The 14325-nt window shown below is 32.7% G+C and overlaps 2 protein-coding genes across 2 annotated transcripts; one reads left to right on the top strand and one right to left on the bottom strand.

Annotated features, from left to right (window-relative positions):
- Positions 1-6126: 6126 nt before the first annotated feature.
- On the bottom strand, positions 6127-12008 carry LOC115886500 (ATP-binding cassette sub-family D member 3). Its single transcript, XM_030905682.1, has 3 exons — positions 11334-12008; positions 11037-11276; positions 6127-8247 (listed from the first exon to the last, which is right to left on the bottom strand). Exons 1-3 carry the CDS (start codon positions 11450-11452, stop codon positions 6639-6641), a joined length of 1968 nt encoding a protein of 655 aa, XP_030761542.1. The 5' UTR covers positions 11453-12008; the 3' UTR covers positions 6127-6638.
- A 113-nt stretch (positions 12009-12121) lies between these two features.
- On the top strand, positions 12122-14106 carry LOC115886502 (ruvB-like helicase 1). The gene is made up of 5 exons (XM_030905684.1): positions 12122-12347; positions 12414-12980; positions 13036-13345; positions 13603-13795; positions 13854-14106. The coding sequence occupies exons 1-5, from the start codon at positions 12207-12209 to the stop codon at positions 14011-14013; spliced, it is 1371 nt and encodes a 456-aa protein (XP_030761544.1). The 5' UTR covers positions 12122-12206; the 3' UTR covers positions 14014-14106.
- Positions 14107-14325: the final 219 nt, after the last annotated feature.

The raw sequence follows: 14325 nt of genomic DNA, 5'->3' as shown, positions 1-14325 counted from the left end.
TGTGGATTTCAGTCAGAAATCAATATAATAATAAGTTATCAAATTAGTCTCTGTTGTTATAAATAAGCATTTATTAAAAAATGAAATATTATTTTTAAGGTGTTACTTTTTATCACACTGTCTAATGCCCATACAAAATTCAGTTTTTTAGTATTTAGAGCAATTATTATTAATCAACGCAAACAGCCAGTTAATGTAGTTTGAATACTGGAATCATATTAATTGATCCTCTTTAACAAATATTTAAACAGTGTTTTTTTTTATTTTTTAATGAAATAAACGAATTATATCGACAATATTAGTATCAGTACTCTTTAAAAATTTGGTACATCTTTAAAAATAATCTAAAATGTCAATAGTCCATGGGTATATTGATAAATAAGTTCTAAATTACAAGAAAATGCATTTTCTACGGAAACTTAAAGAGATAGGGAAAAAATGGTATAATATAATTTGATAGACAATTAAATTGTGCATCTGATTCTCGTAAAATATACAGGGTGTTCCATTTAAATTAAACAAGTTATTGCCGTTTGAAGCTAATAATTATTTAAAATAAATTTTTAGACACTCTGTATAAGGTAGTATAATTTTTATTAGTGCAACACAATAACTGATCAGTAAATAAACTTCAGTAAATATTTAGTATTAAAAACATTGATACCCCTGGAGAAATGAAGCCTTAAAATTTTTACTGCAATTTCACAAAATTGAAAATATTTCAAAAACGGTAAGGTTTAAGTATAATAAACCTTAATCAAATTTACCTTTATTTTAATCGTAGAAACTAAAAATGCAATAATATACAGGGTGTTCCATTTAAAAAAATACATCTTTAATATTTTTTATTTATTTGGGACACTCTGTATCTTGTAAAAATATTTTTAAATTGTCGCTCTAATAGTCCTTCAACCAACCCAAAACTTACAATTTGTAAAAATCTAATCGTTTAGTTACAATACTCCGTTCGTATGTGGTGAACAACCCTGTATATTCTATGACAGTGTTTTTTTATATATCTGTTAAAAAATGATGATATTTTTCATCTTTACAAGATTTAGCTAAACGATTAGATTTTTACAAATTGTAAGTTTTGAGTTCGTTGAAGGACTATCAGAGCTACAATTTAAAAATATTTTTACAAGATACAGAGTGTCCCAAATAAATAAAAAATATTAAAGATGTATTTTTTTAAATGGAACACCCTGTATATTATTGCATTTTTAGTTTCTACGATTAAAATAAAGGTAAATTTGATTAAGGTTTATTATACTTAAACCACAATTTAGGCCACAATGTATACTAGTTCTTAAGAGAGAAACATGTCTGAACAAAGGTAAATCTTGGTCTTCGTTCTTGAAACTAAATATAGGTGGACGTAGATGATCGAACTTTGCGATTTCTAAGAAACGCAAAAACAACAAGACTGTGTGTAGGTCAACAGCTTTATTTCAGAGTTACACTATAACATATAGTTGCCTTGCCGGTTTCTCATTGGGTAATGGCGGGGGAGTAAACAGATAATAAAATAATCTATATATTATAGTAGGCGATATTAGTAATAATAGTCCACTGTTACAAAATCCATATAAAGTAAAAACTTCTATAAAGACATATACAAGGTGATCTAAACTCTCGCCAATATACAGGGTGGTCTGAACTGTATTCCGGGAACTTGGGCAGCATATTCTACAGATAAAAATAAGTAAAAAAGTTCGTATAAATGTATGTCCTAAAATGCTTAGTTTCGGAGATACAGGGTGTAGAAGTTTCATATTTATCTCGATTTTTTTCCAAATAATTTATGATGTAACGTGTAACGCCAATATTTGTGAAAATGCGTGTCTGGAAGTTTGTTGATATGAGAAATTTGATTTTGATGTCAATACGACTCCTATTTGTAGGGGGCGCCACCTACATGCGTTTAAACCTTTGAATAAGAAGACTAAGGAATGAGCATATCAAAAATCTTAGGTCCACCGCGATGGGCCTCAAATATGGCCATAGATAAAAGAAAATAATCTTCTATTAAGATGTCTCATGTTAAAAAACTCCCCGACACCAATTTTCATCCAAATATTTACGCAACTTCAGAAATTATTTGGAAAAAATCGAAATAAAAATTAAACTTCTACACCCTGTGTATCTCCGAAATTAAGCATTTTAGGAAACACATTTATACTAACATTTTTACTTATTTTTATCTGCCGAAGTTTCCGGAATACAGTTCGGACCACCCTGTAGATCTTCACTGAGTGCGCCTAGGAAACTATAACCTCTGTAAAACCGTCTCAGATACTGGCTTTTCTCAAAACCCTGAGACTGTATGATGAGTTATAACTCAAGAAAGGGGGACACCACAGATCTGTAAGGTCCCGGTGATTAACTCTATCCTCCCATGCATTCTACAATGGTAATTTTTTTGGGTCACTCTGTATACAGATCAAAACCTTTTTTCCGACCAGTTCTTAACTTGGCGACCATACCTAATCGGCGTGACCGATTGCACAAATTATTTCCTTATATTTTGCTATATAGTTACGTGGTTTTGGATTAAAACTGATTTTAATTTGCTGTTACGTTTGAAATGGGAACACAAAAAGCGACCAAATAAAACAACCAAACCGCTTAACACTAATATATTCCAATCCAGTTGAAAGAGAAACAAAAAAAAACATATCAAAATCGTATTAAAACTAGGTAGGTACTTGCACAGAGCTTTTATGGGGCAACATGTAACATTTTTTGTTCAAAAAAAAAACATATTAAAATAGTCTTTTACACCTTACCAACTACTTACAACACATAAATTTCATTTTAAAAGCTTTACAGACCAAAATTTAACAATTCGTATAGTTATTTGATATAATTTAATAAATAGTTATAATTTACAAAACATAAACTTGCTTTACTTAATTCAAGTTACATAAATTTCAAAATTGACCTACAAACATAGGCAACTCTATATACAGCAATGAGTTTAACGTGTTGCCTATACAAGACGGGCACTTTTAAAATTAAGGTAAAGTCTCTCTAATTGAGAGAAAAACAATTTATTTTTGATTAAAAAAGACGAATTCAACCAACAATTGACAGACTATAACTTTAGAATAGTAAGAGATAAGAGGGTTTAAATGAATAAGCGCCACAAAAGTCAGATAAATAAAGGAGTTTTCTTATATTTTTAGTTGATGTTTTCCTATAAAATAATTTGTTTTTCAGGTGAACCCACAATCACAATTTACAACCAAATATACATTATTAAAAAATAACTTTAATTTTTTATATTAATAAATTAATATAAATTAATATCTATATTCATTTGCTCCCTATTAATTAAAAAAAATAAATTGTAAAAATTTGTATTACTGCTATTATAATAAACAGAAAAAAAGTACAATTTTTTAAAATAAAAATAAATAAATAGTATATATTGTGTATTGTTCTTAAAAAAAAGAATTATCATTTATACCCTTTATACGTACAGAGGATTTTTTTTAATTTAACTAAAATGTTTATATATTTATATTTGTATATTTCGGATTGCACAATTTTATATCTTTTGCACTAACATTTATCTCATTACAAGCTTTGGATTATTAGCAAAATTTAAATTTATATCGTTTTTTTATACAAAAATAATTATTTCGTCATTCAAAAAATGCTGAATTAATTCAAATATTTATTTTACTTATATACTTTTTTGCCTTAAGCCGCGTCCAAGCTACTCGAACAAAACGTTCGCGAACATATACAGGGTGTTTCAAAACAAATGCGAAAAACTTTAGGGGGTGATTCCTTGTTCAAAATAAAGGGTAGTTTGCTTTATAAACGTTGGGTCAAAAGTCTACCATTAGGGAGATATCGCGGTACAAAGATGGCGGAAAAATAATGTTTTTATTTTTTATCTTGAAAACGAAAAGAGATAGACTAATGAAATTTTATGGAAGCATTACTGTTATGAAAACACACTTTCAGGTAATTTTTTTACTTTTTTAAAATGAGTGGAAGGGGTTGAAATAAACTACACCTATCATTCTTGTTAACGAAATTTAAAGAGAAATCTTATCAAACACATGCAAATGCTTTAATTTGGATAGTTTAGTTTGTTTAGAAACTTTTTTACCTCTTGTGTTTTTTTGATAAAACTCACCGATTGGAAATTAAAAAATAAAATGTAAAGCATTACATGTCAGGACAAAAAACATTTTTAGATTAAGAATCTAGTGATAATAACGATAATAATAATCATCTAGACAATAACGTATTGCAGTAGAGTAATGTTAAATAAAATAATATTAGGAACATCCTAAAAAGTAACAGCGGCCGACTAGATTTTTTCCTAAAAAAATTACAGCAGCCCACTAGATTCTTTATCAGAAAATGTTTTTTGTCCTGACATGTAATGCTTTACATTTTATTTTTTAATTTCAAATCGGTGAGTTTTATCAAAAAAATACAAGAGATAAAAAAGTTTCTAAAGAAACTAAACTATCCAAATTAATTATCAAATACATGCAAAAATTATTTTTGCATGTATTTGATAAGATTTTTCTTTAAATTTCGTTAACAAGAATGATAGGGGTAGTTTATTTCAACCCCTTCCACTCATTTTAAGAAAGTGAAAAAATTACCAGAAAGTGTGTTTTCATAACAGTAATGCTTCCATAAAATTTTATTAGTCTATCTCTTTTCGGTTTCAAGATAAAAAATAAAAACATTATTTTTCCGCCATCTTTGTACCGCAATATCTCCCTAATGGTTGACTTTTGACCCAACGTTTATGAAGCAAACTACCCTTTATTTTGAACAAGGAATCCCCCCTGAAGTTTTTCGCATTTGTTTTGAAACACCCTGTATAATTCACACTATATACTCGTAGCAGCAGGTCGTAAACGACGGCACAGCCCATCGCATCGGTCCCGAGGACTGAGGTGCGGGGAAGAATGCGACAACCAGGTTGCTCTATAGATCTAGGATGCGTTTAGGTAGTCGCTGTTTTTTCGAGTGCCCGGATTTCGAGTGCAAGCATTTTATTACATAAATTAACCGGTAAACAGTTTAAGAATTTTGTCGTTGAAGAATCAATATTTAGCAGGCGGAGGGTTACAGGGGTCTTTTGGTAGATTATTCGTTATAGTGTATATTTAAGAGCTGTATTCATTTTCACCCGATTCTACCAGGTGTTTCTCAAAAGGGGCTCACTTTTTTACTTTTTTATTTTTTCAGATAATACTACGAAATTTGGTTTGTTAGTATATGACATAAATCGGGATCGATTGATGTATTCAATTACCTTCGGTCGCTTCCTGTTTCACCGGAAATGACTACCACTTTGTATTTTTAGATTGTATCCTAAGTACTTTTTTACTTTATTTGATAGAAAATGACATTCTGAATAGAATGACATACCATACGTCAATTTTAGACAATTTCAATTAAATAAAAATAGCATTTTAAATTTCAGTCTAGAGTGCCAAGACTGAGTTAAAACTATTAATTTGTAATCAAAGAACTTTGGAAACATATATTTGATCGTGAATTTTTTTTCGTATCCTTTCATGACTGTTTAAAAGATGCCCAAATCGTATTTTTCAAATGGTACGAGGCTGGCTCAGCATATTTGGAAAAAGCATTTTTTACGAATAATTTGGTACTACATACTTGGTATTTGGAGTAAAATTTTGTCGTTACGTTTATTTATGGCCATTTTTAAATTGAAAATGTCAAAAGTTGACATATAATATATCATTCTAGTTAGAATGTCACTTTCTATCATATACGGTAAAAAAATACCGAGGGTACTTTCCGGTATTTCCGGTGAAATAGGTAGTGACCGAAAATAAATGAAAACGTCGATCAATCCTGATTTATGTCCTATACTAACATACCAAATCTCGATTTTTATCTAAAAAAATTAAAAAAGTTATAGAAGTGAACCACTTTTCAGAAACACCCGGTATATTTATTTCTAAAAATGTAATGGTAAAATTTCATTTCCGGTGTCAAACTTCCTATTTAGTAGTAATTTTTAATTTCGGAATCCCATAATAATTCCGGTTTTTAATAAAAATAATCATAAAGGTCTTTATTAACAAAAATGAAATTATACGGACGAAGTCTAGCTACATAGCTATTCACACTCAACCCACAATAAAATGAAAATTATAAAATCTTTTCTTTGTGTAAACAAATTAGTTGTAAATGTTTTTCACGATCCCAGTCAATAACTGCGTCCCCCATTGTCGAATACTCGGTAAAAAATAAAAATCACAGATGGCCGCCCGAAATTAAATGAGACCCTTCCAAGTGTCCGGTACAATGTCCGCCGAAATGCACGCCGTTCGCTCCTTTTGATTTACCGACACCCGTCGGAACAAGAACGCGCGCGCTCTAGCATAGGCAAACGCACGCTCTGGCGTACAGGCTATCCGTTCGGCGCTCCGCGCTCCGCTCTCCTTAATAGGCCTAGGCTAGCTGTACTTATTGGCTTTATTATTTATAAATCTACCTATCTTACAATTTTCACTTAGTATCTGTTTAATTATATATGTTCGCGAACATTTTGTTCGAGTAGCTTGGACGCGGCTTTATTGTGCTTATTAAATATTAAATTTTAATTTAAAAAAAAATATGTCTTAGGATCCAAATTGTTCAGTTTCATTTTCTATAGGTTTAAAAGAAAAACTCCCTCTTCCGTCGAGTTGCAGCACGTACTCATGATGCTGCCACAAAGACTTGCGATGTGAAACTGTCAACAGCGTTATACCTACCTCCCTACAATACCTGTACATACTGCCTTCCACATCCACAGATACAGCACTAGTACATTCATCCAAAATCGCAAACTGAGGCTTGTGATAGAACAATCTAGCCATAGCAATCCTTTGTTTCTCACCCCCAGACAACACATCCAGCCAATCAGCTATCGCGTCTAATCCTCCTTCTCTTTCCAGCAAATAACCTAACTGAACCCTCTGCAAGTGACTTATAAGGATTTCATCAGTAGCTCCCCTCCTAGCAGCCTCACTACCACTGTGAGGATACGTGAGTTGATCTCTTAAACACCCTAAAGTCATGTAGGGTTTTTGGGGAATGTAAAACAGCTTCCCCCTGGGGGGTTTAGTGAGTTCTCCACCAAATATCGGCCACAATTCCCCAAGAATTCTGAACAAAGACGACTTCCCTGCACCGTTAGGTCCACAAACCAGGACATTCATGCCTGATGTGATCTCGAAAGTTAATTCAGGCACTAAAATATCTCCGTTGGGGGTTACCAAAGGTACTTTTTCGAATTTGATGAGGTTGTTCTTGAAAATAAGCTTACCTCCGTTGGGTTTTAGGTGCTCAGCACCGGCCACCATCGTTCTTTGGTACTTCCCGTCGTTTAACTCTGATAGAACTGTTCTTAACTGTGTAACTCTAGCTGTAAACCCAGCAAGTCTTGTTAAATCCCTTCCAGCAAGAACTAACCTCCCGATAGCTTCAGCAAGCTTCAACAACATCCTGCCGTAGGTGTAATACAACCTTGATCTCTCTCCGTGACTTCCTTTAGAAATTTTACCGGAAATAAACGGTAGAGATACCGCCCAAAATCCTACAATGCTTGCGAAGTATTTTGCGACCAAGTTGTCAACTATACCCATGATAACTTTGAAGCCGAGAAACTTAACCAAGTGATGTTTCAGCTTGTTGTAGCTGGCTAACAAAGTGGCCTTTTCACGAAGGTTTCCATTATAAAAAGCCACTTCTTCTGAGTGGGTTATTAACCTAGAATTGATGTGTCGGAATTCACCTTCTAGCTTCTGTTCTTCTGCTGTCAGCCTGGCTGTAGGTTTACGTAGATGCGTCAGGACAAGACCAGAAACAAACAGGTATGATAACATAAGAGCTGGAGTGCTACCTCCCATGGATGTGGATAGTTTGTAGACATAGATTCCGATGTCCAGCATGGGTTTGGCTGTGTTGCAGTACAGATCTGTGACTGCTTCGCAGAATTTATCTATGTCAGTGGTCAGGAGTTGGTCAGGGTTAGAGATTCGGTTGTCTAGGTTTGAAATTCGGTAATAAGTGTAGTTTTTCAGGTAGTCCTCGTAGAGGCGTCGTGTTAGGTTGGTTCTGAGCCGGATTTTGAGGTCCCCGATGGAGTATTTGAGGAGGTTGTTCACTAGGGCGATTACAGGGAGGGTCATGAGGAATTTAAGAAGCCTCTTGTAGAAGAGTTGTTTGTCCATTGAGATTATGGCGCTGAAAAGAAAATAAAACAAAAAAAGTAGCGCAAGTCCATCTTAATACCGAATTCTTTATACATAATTTACTTTACTCTCGTAATAAAAATTATAAAGGGTGTTTGTTAAATAAGATAATATATTAATTATATAAGATTTATATTTTACATTAACATAGGTCCGATTCTGCTTCCTTTCGTAGTTACAGGGGTTTTAGCATAAAAGATATGATAATTGCGACATATTTTACTGCTAAAAAAGTGTCGGCAGATTCACCAGGGATGTGCATATATGTGTTATCGCCGAAATATTTTTCTAAAAAAAATGTGCCCCACTGACTATTTTTCCTTTTTTTTAGCACAGTTGTGTACGCCATTTAATGTCGATTAAAAGTTATCTCTTAATATTCTATAGATTTCGGTATCCTTGATAAGATAAACATAATTCTATTAATTTGATCAAGTGTTAAATAAGTAGTCATTGGTTCCTCATAAAAAAAAAACTGAAAAAAAATCCTATAAACACGGGTGCTGAAATGCATAGTTTTACAGGATGTTAAAACTTTTAAAAAATAGGTCTTTTGTAATTATCTTAAATACCAATGCATATTAATTTTATTTTTATTTTAATTTCAAAAATTGTAAAATTTAATCAATAAAATTACGTTTATCTTATCGAGGAGACAGGGGCGCATATACGGGAGGGGTAATGGGGGTAATTACCCCTCCCAGAAAGAAATTAATTTATTTTAATTATTACTTTCGAAAATCGACAACTATGAAACTATGAACCCTTCCCGGACACGAACGGTACATTGTGAGACAGGAAATTGTAGAGAGAATCAAGCCCTATAACATAGAATGCAACATTTTAATGAACAGTTCTTTGCATAAAATCAATAAAATGAATAATATACGAAATAATATACATGTACTGATTTCTTTCGAAAATCGACAACTATGAAACTATGAACCCTTTCCGGACACAAACGGTACATTGTGAGACAGGAAATTGTAGAGAGAAACGAGCCCTATAACATAGGATACAACATTTTAATGAACAATGCTTTCCATAAAAACAATAAAATGAAAAATATACGAAATAATATACATGTACTGATTTCTTTCGAAAATCGACAACGATGAAACTATGAACCCTTCCCGGACACAAACGGTACATTGTGAGACAGGAAATTGTAGAGAGAAACGAGCCCTATAACATAGGATACAACATTTTAATGAACAATGCTTTCCATAAAAACAATAAAATGAAAAATATACGAAATAATTAATATACATGTACTGATTTCTTTCGAAAATTGACAACGATGAAACTATGAACCCTTCCCGGACACAAACGGTACATTGTGAGACAGGAAATTGTAGAGAGAAACGAGCCCTATAACATAGGATACAACATTTTAATGAACAATGCTTTCCATAAAATCAATAAAATGAATAATATACGAAATAATATACATGTACTGTGTGATTTCTTTCAAAAATCGACAACTATGAAACTATGACAAGGTGACCAACCGTCCCGATTTGACCGGGACAGGTTCCAGTTTTCGATAAGTCGTACAGAAATAAAAATGCGTCCCGGAATGTCCCGTTTGTGTTCTTATTTGTACCAGTTGTCACGAATTCAAAGAATTTTCAAAAACAGTGACAACACTGCAAATTAAATGGTCTGATTGTCCGTTTCTTGCGCTCTCGGGCGGACAGCACATGTTATAGAAAAAATATTCCTGTGATAACCCATATGCACCTCCCTGGTGAACCTGTCGACACTCTTTTTAGTACTAAAATACCAAACCGTTAGAGTAACTTTTACCCTCAAAATTTCATTCGAATCGCCAAAAGCACTTAGAAGAAAATCATAATAAATCGAAAAAAAAATGATAACTTCCTATAGATACAGAACAAAGCAGAATGGACCTATGTAAATATAAAAAATAAATCTTATTTTTACATGAGGAATCTCCCCACGAGATATGGCACATGTTTTTTAAAACACCCTGTAGAATATCTGTAAGTAAATATTGTTTATCAATTATTTGTTATTATTACATAATAAACCATAATATTTAACGTACTATATTATTTATAAAATTTTAGTTATTAGTTTATGCTAATATGCCCATTAAAATATTTAAAATTCAATTAAATAATTTCAGTAATTGATTTTTACTCAATATACATATAGTAATTACTTGTGAATTACATGTTCAGTTTGCATGAAAAATTATACTAAATTTTAAAATACAGTCAATAAAAAAATAAAGTATACACTACTGTATTTTCAGTATTAGACAAACAAATCGGTTTTATATACAGGGTGTGTCTTAAATAAGTGCAATCTGGATGAAAGAAGAGTTATTTTACTTTGAAAATAAAAAAAATGATTTTTTGCTTAAATTTTGAGAACCGCTGGATTTTTTCAATGTTTTCTGTCCACAAAAAAAAATTAATAAAATTTTTTTTTACCCAAATTGACCTCGCCAAAATTATCATCGACTGTCATTTCCAAGCCTTCTTTGACGCCGATTTTAAAATGTCATAACAAAACTGTTTCAAACAAATCAAATAAAAAAAAACACAACAAACTTATTAAACAAAGAACGTTATATAATTGACAGATAAAACAAAAGATAATAAATCTATGTCGAAAATTTGATTTTGCTTGTTTTACTTTCCAAAAATAATCTCTTAATATTGTCACTAAACTATTTAAGTATTTTAATCTTTTTTATTATATACCTTAATCCCTAAGCTATTATTATGATTAATATTTGTAATTAATTACCTTTCAATTTTAGTGCCATGATTAATCATCCACAAATCACACAAAGATCTCGCTATTAAGCTGCCGGCTATCAGGAAAAACATACTGCTTTCCGTCGATGCCCATCCTGGCACAACAATCCTAAATAACTGCCCAAGCTGTATAAATAACTTCCTGTCTACCTGTACCTTTGTTCTTGGTTCCTTCTTTTCAGAAATTAAGTATTTTAACTCTTCTTCTACATCTTTCTTTAATTTCTTTCTAGAAAATTGTCTTGATTGTGTCTCTGCCTTATTGTCATAAACAAAAAAACCTTACCTGTTTACTTTCAGTTTCTTTTGTTGTCTGTAAGCCAGAAAAATGATGCTGGCAGATAGAGCTGCACATCCTGCGATGGCATTGTTCCTCGTAAGAAACTTACTGTAATTTGGGGCCATTTTATCACAGCTATGGAAATATACTGTACGTACGCTTAGTGACTAAGCATAACGTTAAGTTTGTAGACGGTAAATATCCGTTTTTATTAAACTTTGACCATTCTATGTTAATCAAAGAGTGCTGTCATTTGAGTCGCCTGATTATTAATGCATGTTCTCGTATGTGTGTGTGAAAGGCAATCGCAAAAATGTTACGTCAGAATAAATGAAAGCGTTGCGAGATTTCTCCTTTCCATAAAAATTAATAATTGTTCATATCTAGCTTGGCTATGATAACATTCACCACTTTATGTGAAGAAGGGAAATTGTCAACACACGAGTTTTTCGCTTTTCTACATGTATCCGCAAATACAAAATTACAATATAAACATTAAATTTGCTACCTTTATGAATAAATAAATAGGAAAATATTTCACCAATTAACCTTCTTTTTTGCACTACACAATTTTCACATTTCTTACGTCAAATTTGTCCTATAAAATACTTGAAAAAAGCAAAAAATATAGTGCAAAAACCCTCACGAGTTCCCTGTAAATATTTTCTTTGTAATTTTAACTTTATAAACCCTATTTACATAAAAAAAAATTAAAAAATAAACACAGATTTGTAAAAATCGATAGTTTCAAACAGCAAACATCTCTAATAACCTCAAAATATCTGACAGCTCGTGTTTTCTGTTTTTCTATTTGTTCTATGGTTTCCATATCAACAAAAGCCGTTTGTTCAATAATCGAGTAGTTTTCTTAAAGCAAAAATGAAGGTGGAAGAAGTAAAAAGCACGGTAAAAACTCAAAGAATCAGCGCTCACAGCCATATCAAAGGCCTAGGGCTTGACGAAAATGGATTCGCCATACAACAAGCGGCCGGCTTGGTCGGCCAAGAGCAAGCAAGAGAGGTTAGAATTTAAAATAATATGCCCTTCAAAATATGTTGAAATTTAATTATTTTGGTCAAATTCTAGGCAGCAGGGGTTGTAGTCGATATGATAAGGAGCAAGAAAATGGCAGGAAGAGCGGTACTTCTAGCAGGACCACCCGGTACTGGCAAAACTGCCATAGCCCTGGCTATCGCGCAAGAACTAGGCAACAAAGTACCTTTCTGCCCTATGGTCGGTTCAGAAGTATACAGTTCCGAAATAAAGAAAACAGAAGTTCTGATGGAAAACTTCCGCAGAGCCATAGGTCTGAGAATTCGCGAAACCAAAGAGGTTTACGAGGGTGAAGTAAGCGAACTCACACCTGTAGAAACTGAGAACCCCGCTGGAGGCTACGGTAAAACTGTGAGTCACGTCGTCATCGGTCTAAGAACGGCCAAAGGCAGTAAACAGCTGAAACTGGACCCCAGCATTTACGAGGCACTCCAGAAAGAGAAGGTTGAAGTGGGTGATGTTATTTATATTGAGGCTACAAGTGGGGCTGTTAAGAGACAGGGAAGATCGGATGCTTATGCTACTGAGTTTGATTTGGAAGCTGAAGAGTATGTTCCTTTACCGAAAGGTGATGTTCATAAGAAGAAAGAGGTGGTTCAAGTAAGTTTTAATACTTTATTGTTGATTCTTGTATAGATATACACAAATTTTTTAGGATGTAACACTTCATGATTTGGACGCGGCAAATGCAAAGCCTCAAGGAGGCCAGGATGTCTTGTCGATGATGGGACAACTTTTGAAACCAAAAAAAACAGAAATAACTGACAAGTTGAGGAAGGAAATAAACAAAATTGTCGATAAATACATTGATCAGGGAATCGCAGAGTTAGTACCAGGAGTTCTTTTTATTGATGAAGTTCACATGCTAGATATTGAGACTTTTACATATCTACACAGGGCACTAGAAAGTGCCATTGCTCCAATAGTTATTTTTGCTACAAACAGAGGAAGATGTCTTATCAGAGGTAATTTTAACGAATGTATGGTATATTCTGTACAGAATTCGGTTCCAGTCGATATTACGGACACTAAAAACGTTAAATTTTCAGCATCAAATAGTACCATCATTTTATTTCAATATTTTAAAATTTACTGGCTAATCCGCAAATTTTTTTGGCTTAAATTACCTACTAAAACGCGTACTTTTCAGGACAATTTTTGTTTTTTTAAAATTCTTGTGTCCGTAAAGTCGAACGGACCCCAGAATTCATTGAAATTTTAGGTACGGATGATATTTTTTCACCTCACGGTATACCTCTGGATCTTCTCGACAGACTTTTGATCATTAGGACTGTGCCGTATGATCGGCCTGATATGGAACAAATTTTGAAACTGAGAGCTAAAACTGAAGGCCTGGAAATTGACGAAGAAGCAATAACAACTTTAGGGGAAGTTGGAGTAAAAGCCACACTAAGGTAATGATTTTTTTTTTAATTTAGTGAAATTTTTAATGTTGATTTATTTATTTTCTAGATACGTTGTACAGCTTTTGACACCTGCACATCTGACAGCTAAAATCAACGGCAGAACTAATATTACGCAATCTGACGTAGAAGAGGTAGCTTCCCTGTTTTTGGATGCCAAACAATCGGCAAAGATATTGTCAGAAAATAAGGAGAAGTTTATGAATTAATTTTTTTCACTGTGTTGTATATTATGTGTTTTTTTATTATGTAAGATAGTTATAGTCACTAATAAATACATTCTTTTTTGCTAATTTTAAAAATTGCCTTATTTTGAAAGTATCGATGCGCGCAAATATATCGATATTTTTCGCGTATCGATAAGACAGGACATTTCTAGACTTCGCGATGTTGATTATCGTCCGCTGAAGAGGTAAAAATTATAAATTCCAATATTTTCAGTAAGTTTTCGAATATTTTTTATAAATCTCATTGATTATGTAATATGTTTCGCCCTTGTTTATTTATACAGGGTTTTAACG

The sequence above is a fragment of the Sitophilus oryzae genome, unplaced genomic scaffold (assembly GCF_002938485.1).
Source record: "Sitophilus oryzae breed Bouriz unplaced genomic scaffold, Soryzae_2.0 scaffold_494_pilon_pilon, whole genome shotgun sequence".
Lineage (NCBI taxonomy): Eukaryota > Metazoa > Arthropoda > Insecta > Coleoptera > Curculionidae > Sitophilus > Sitophilus oryzae.
This window is presented reverse-complemented; position numbering and strand designations above follow the sequence as displayed.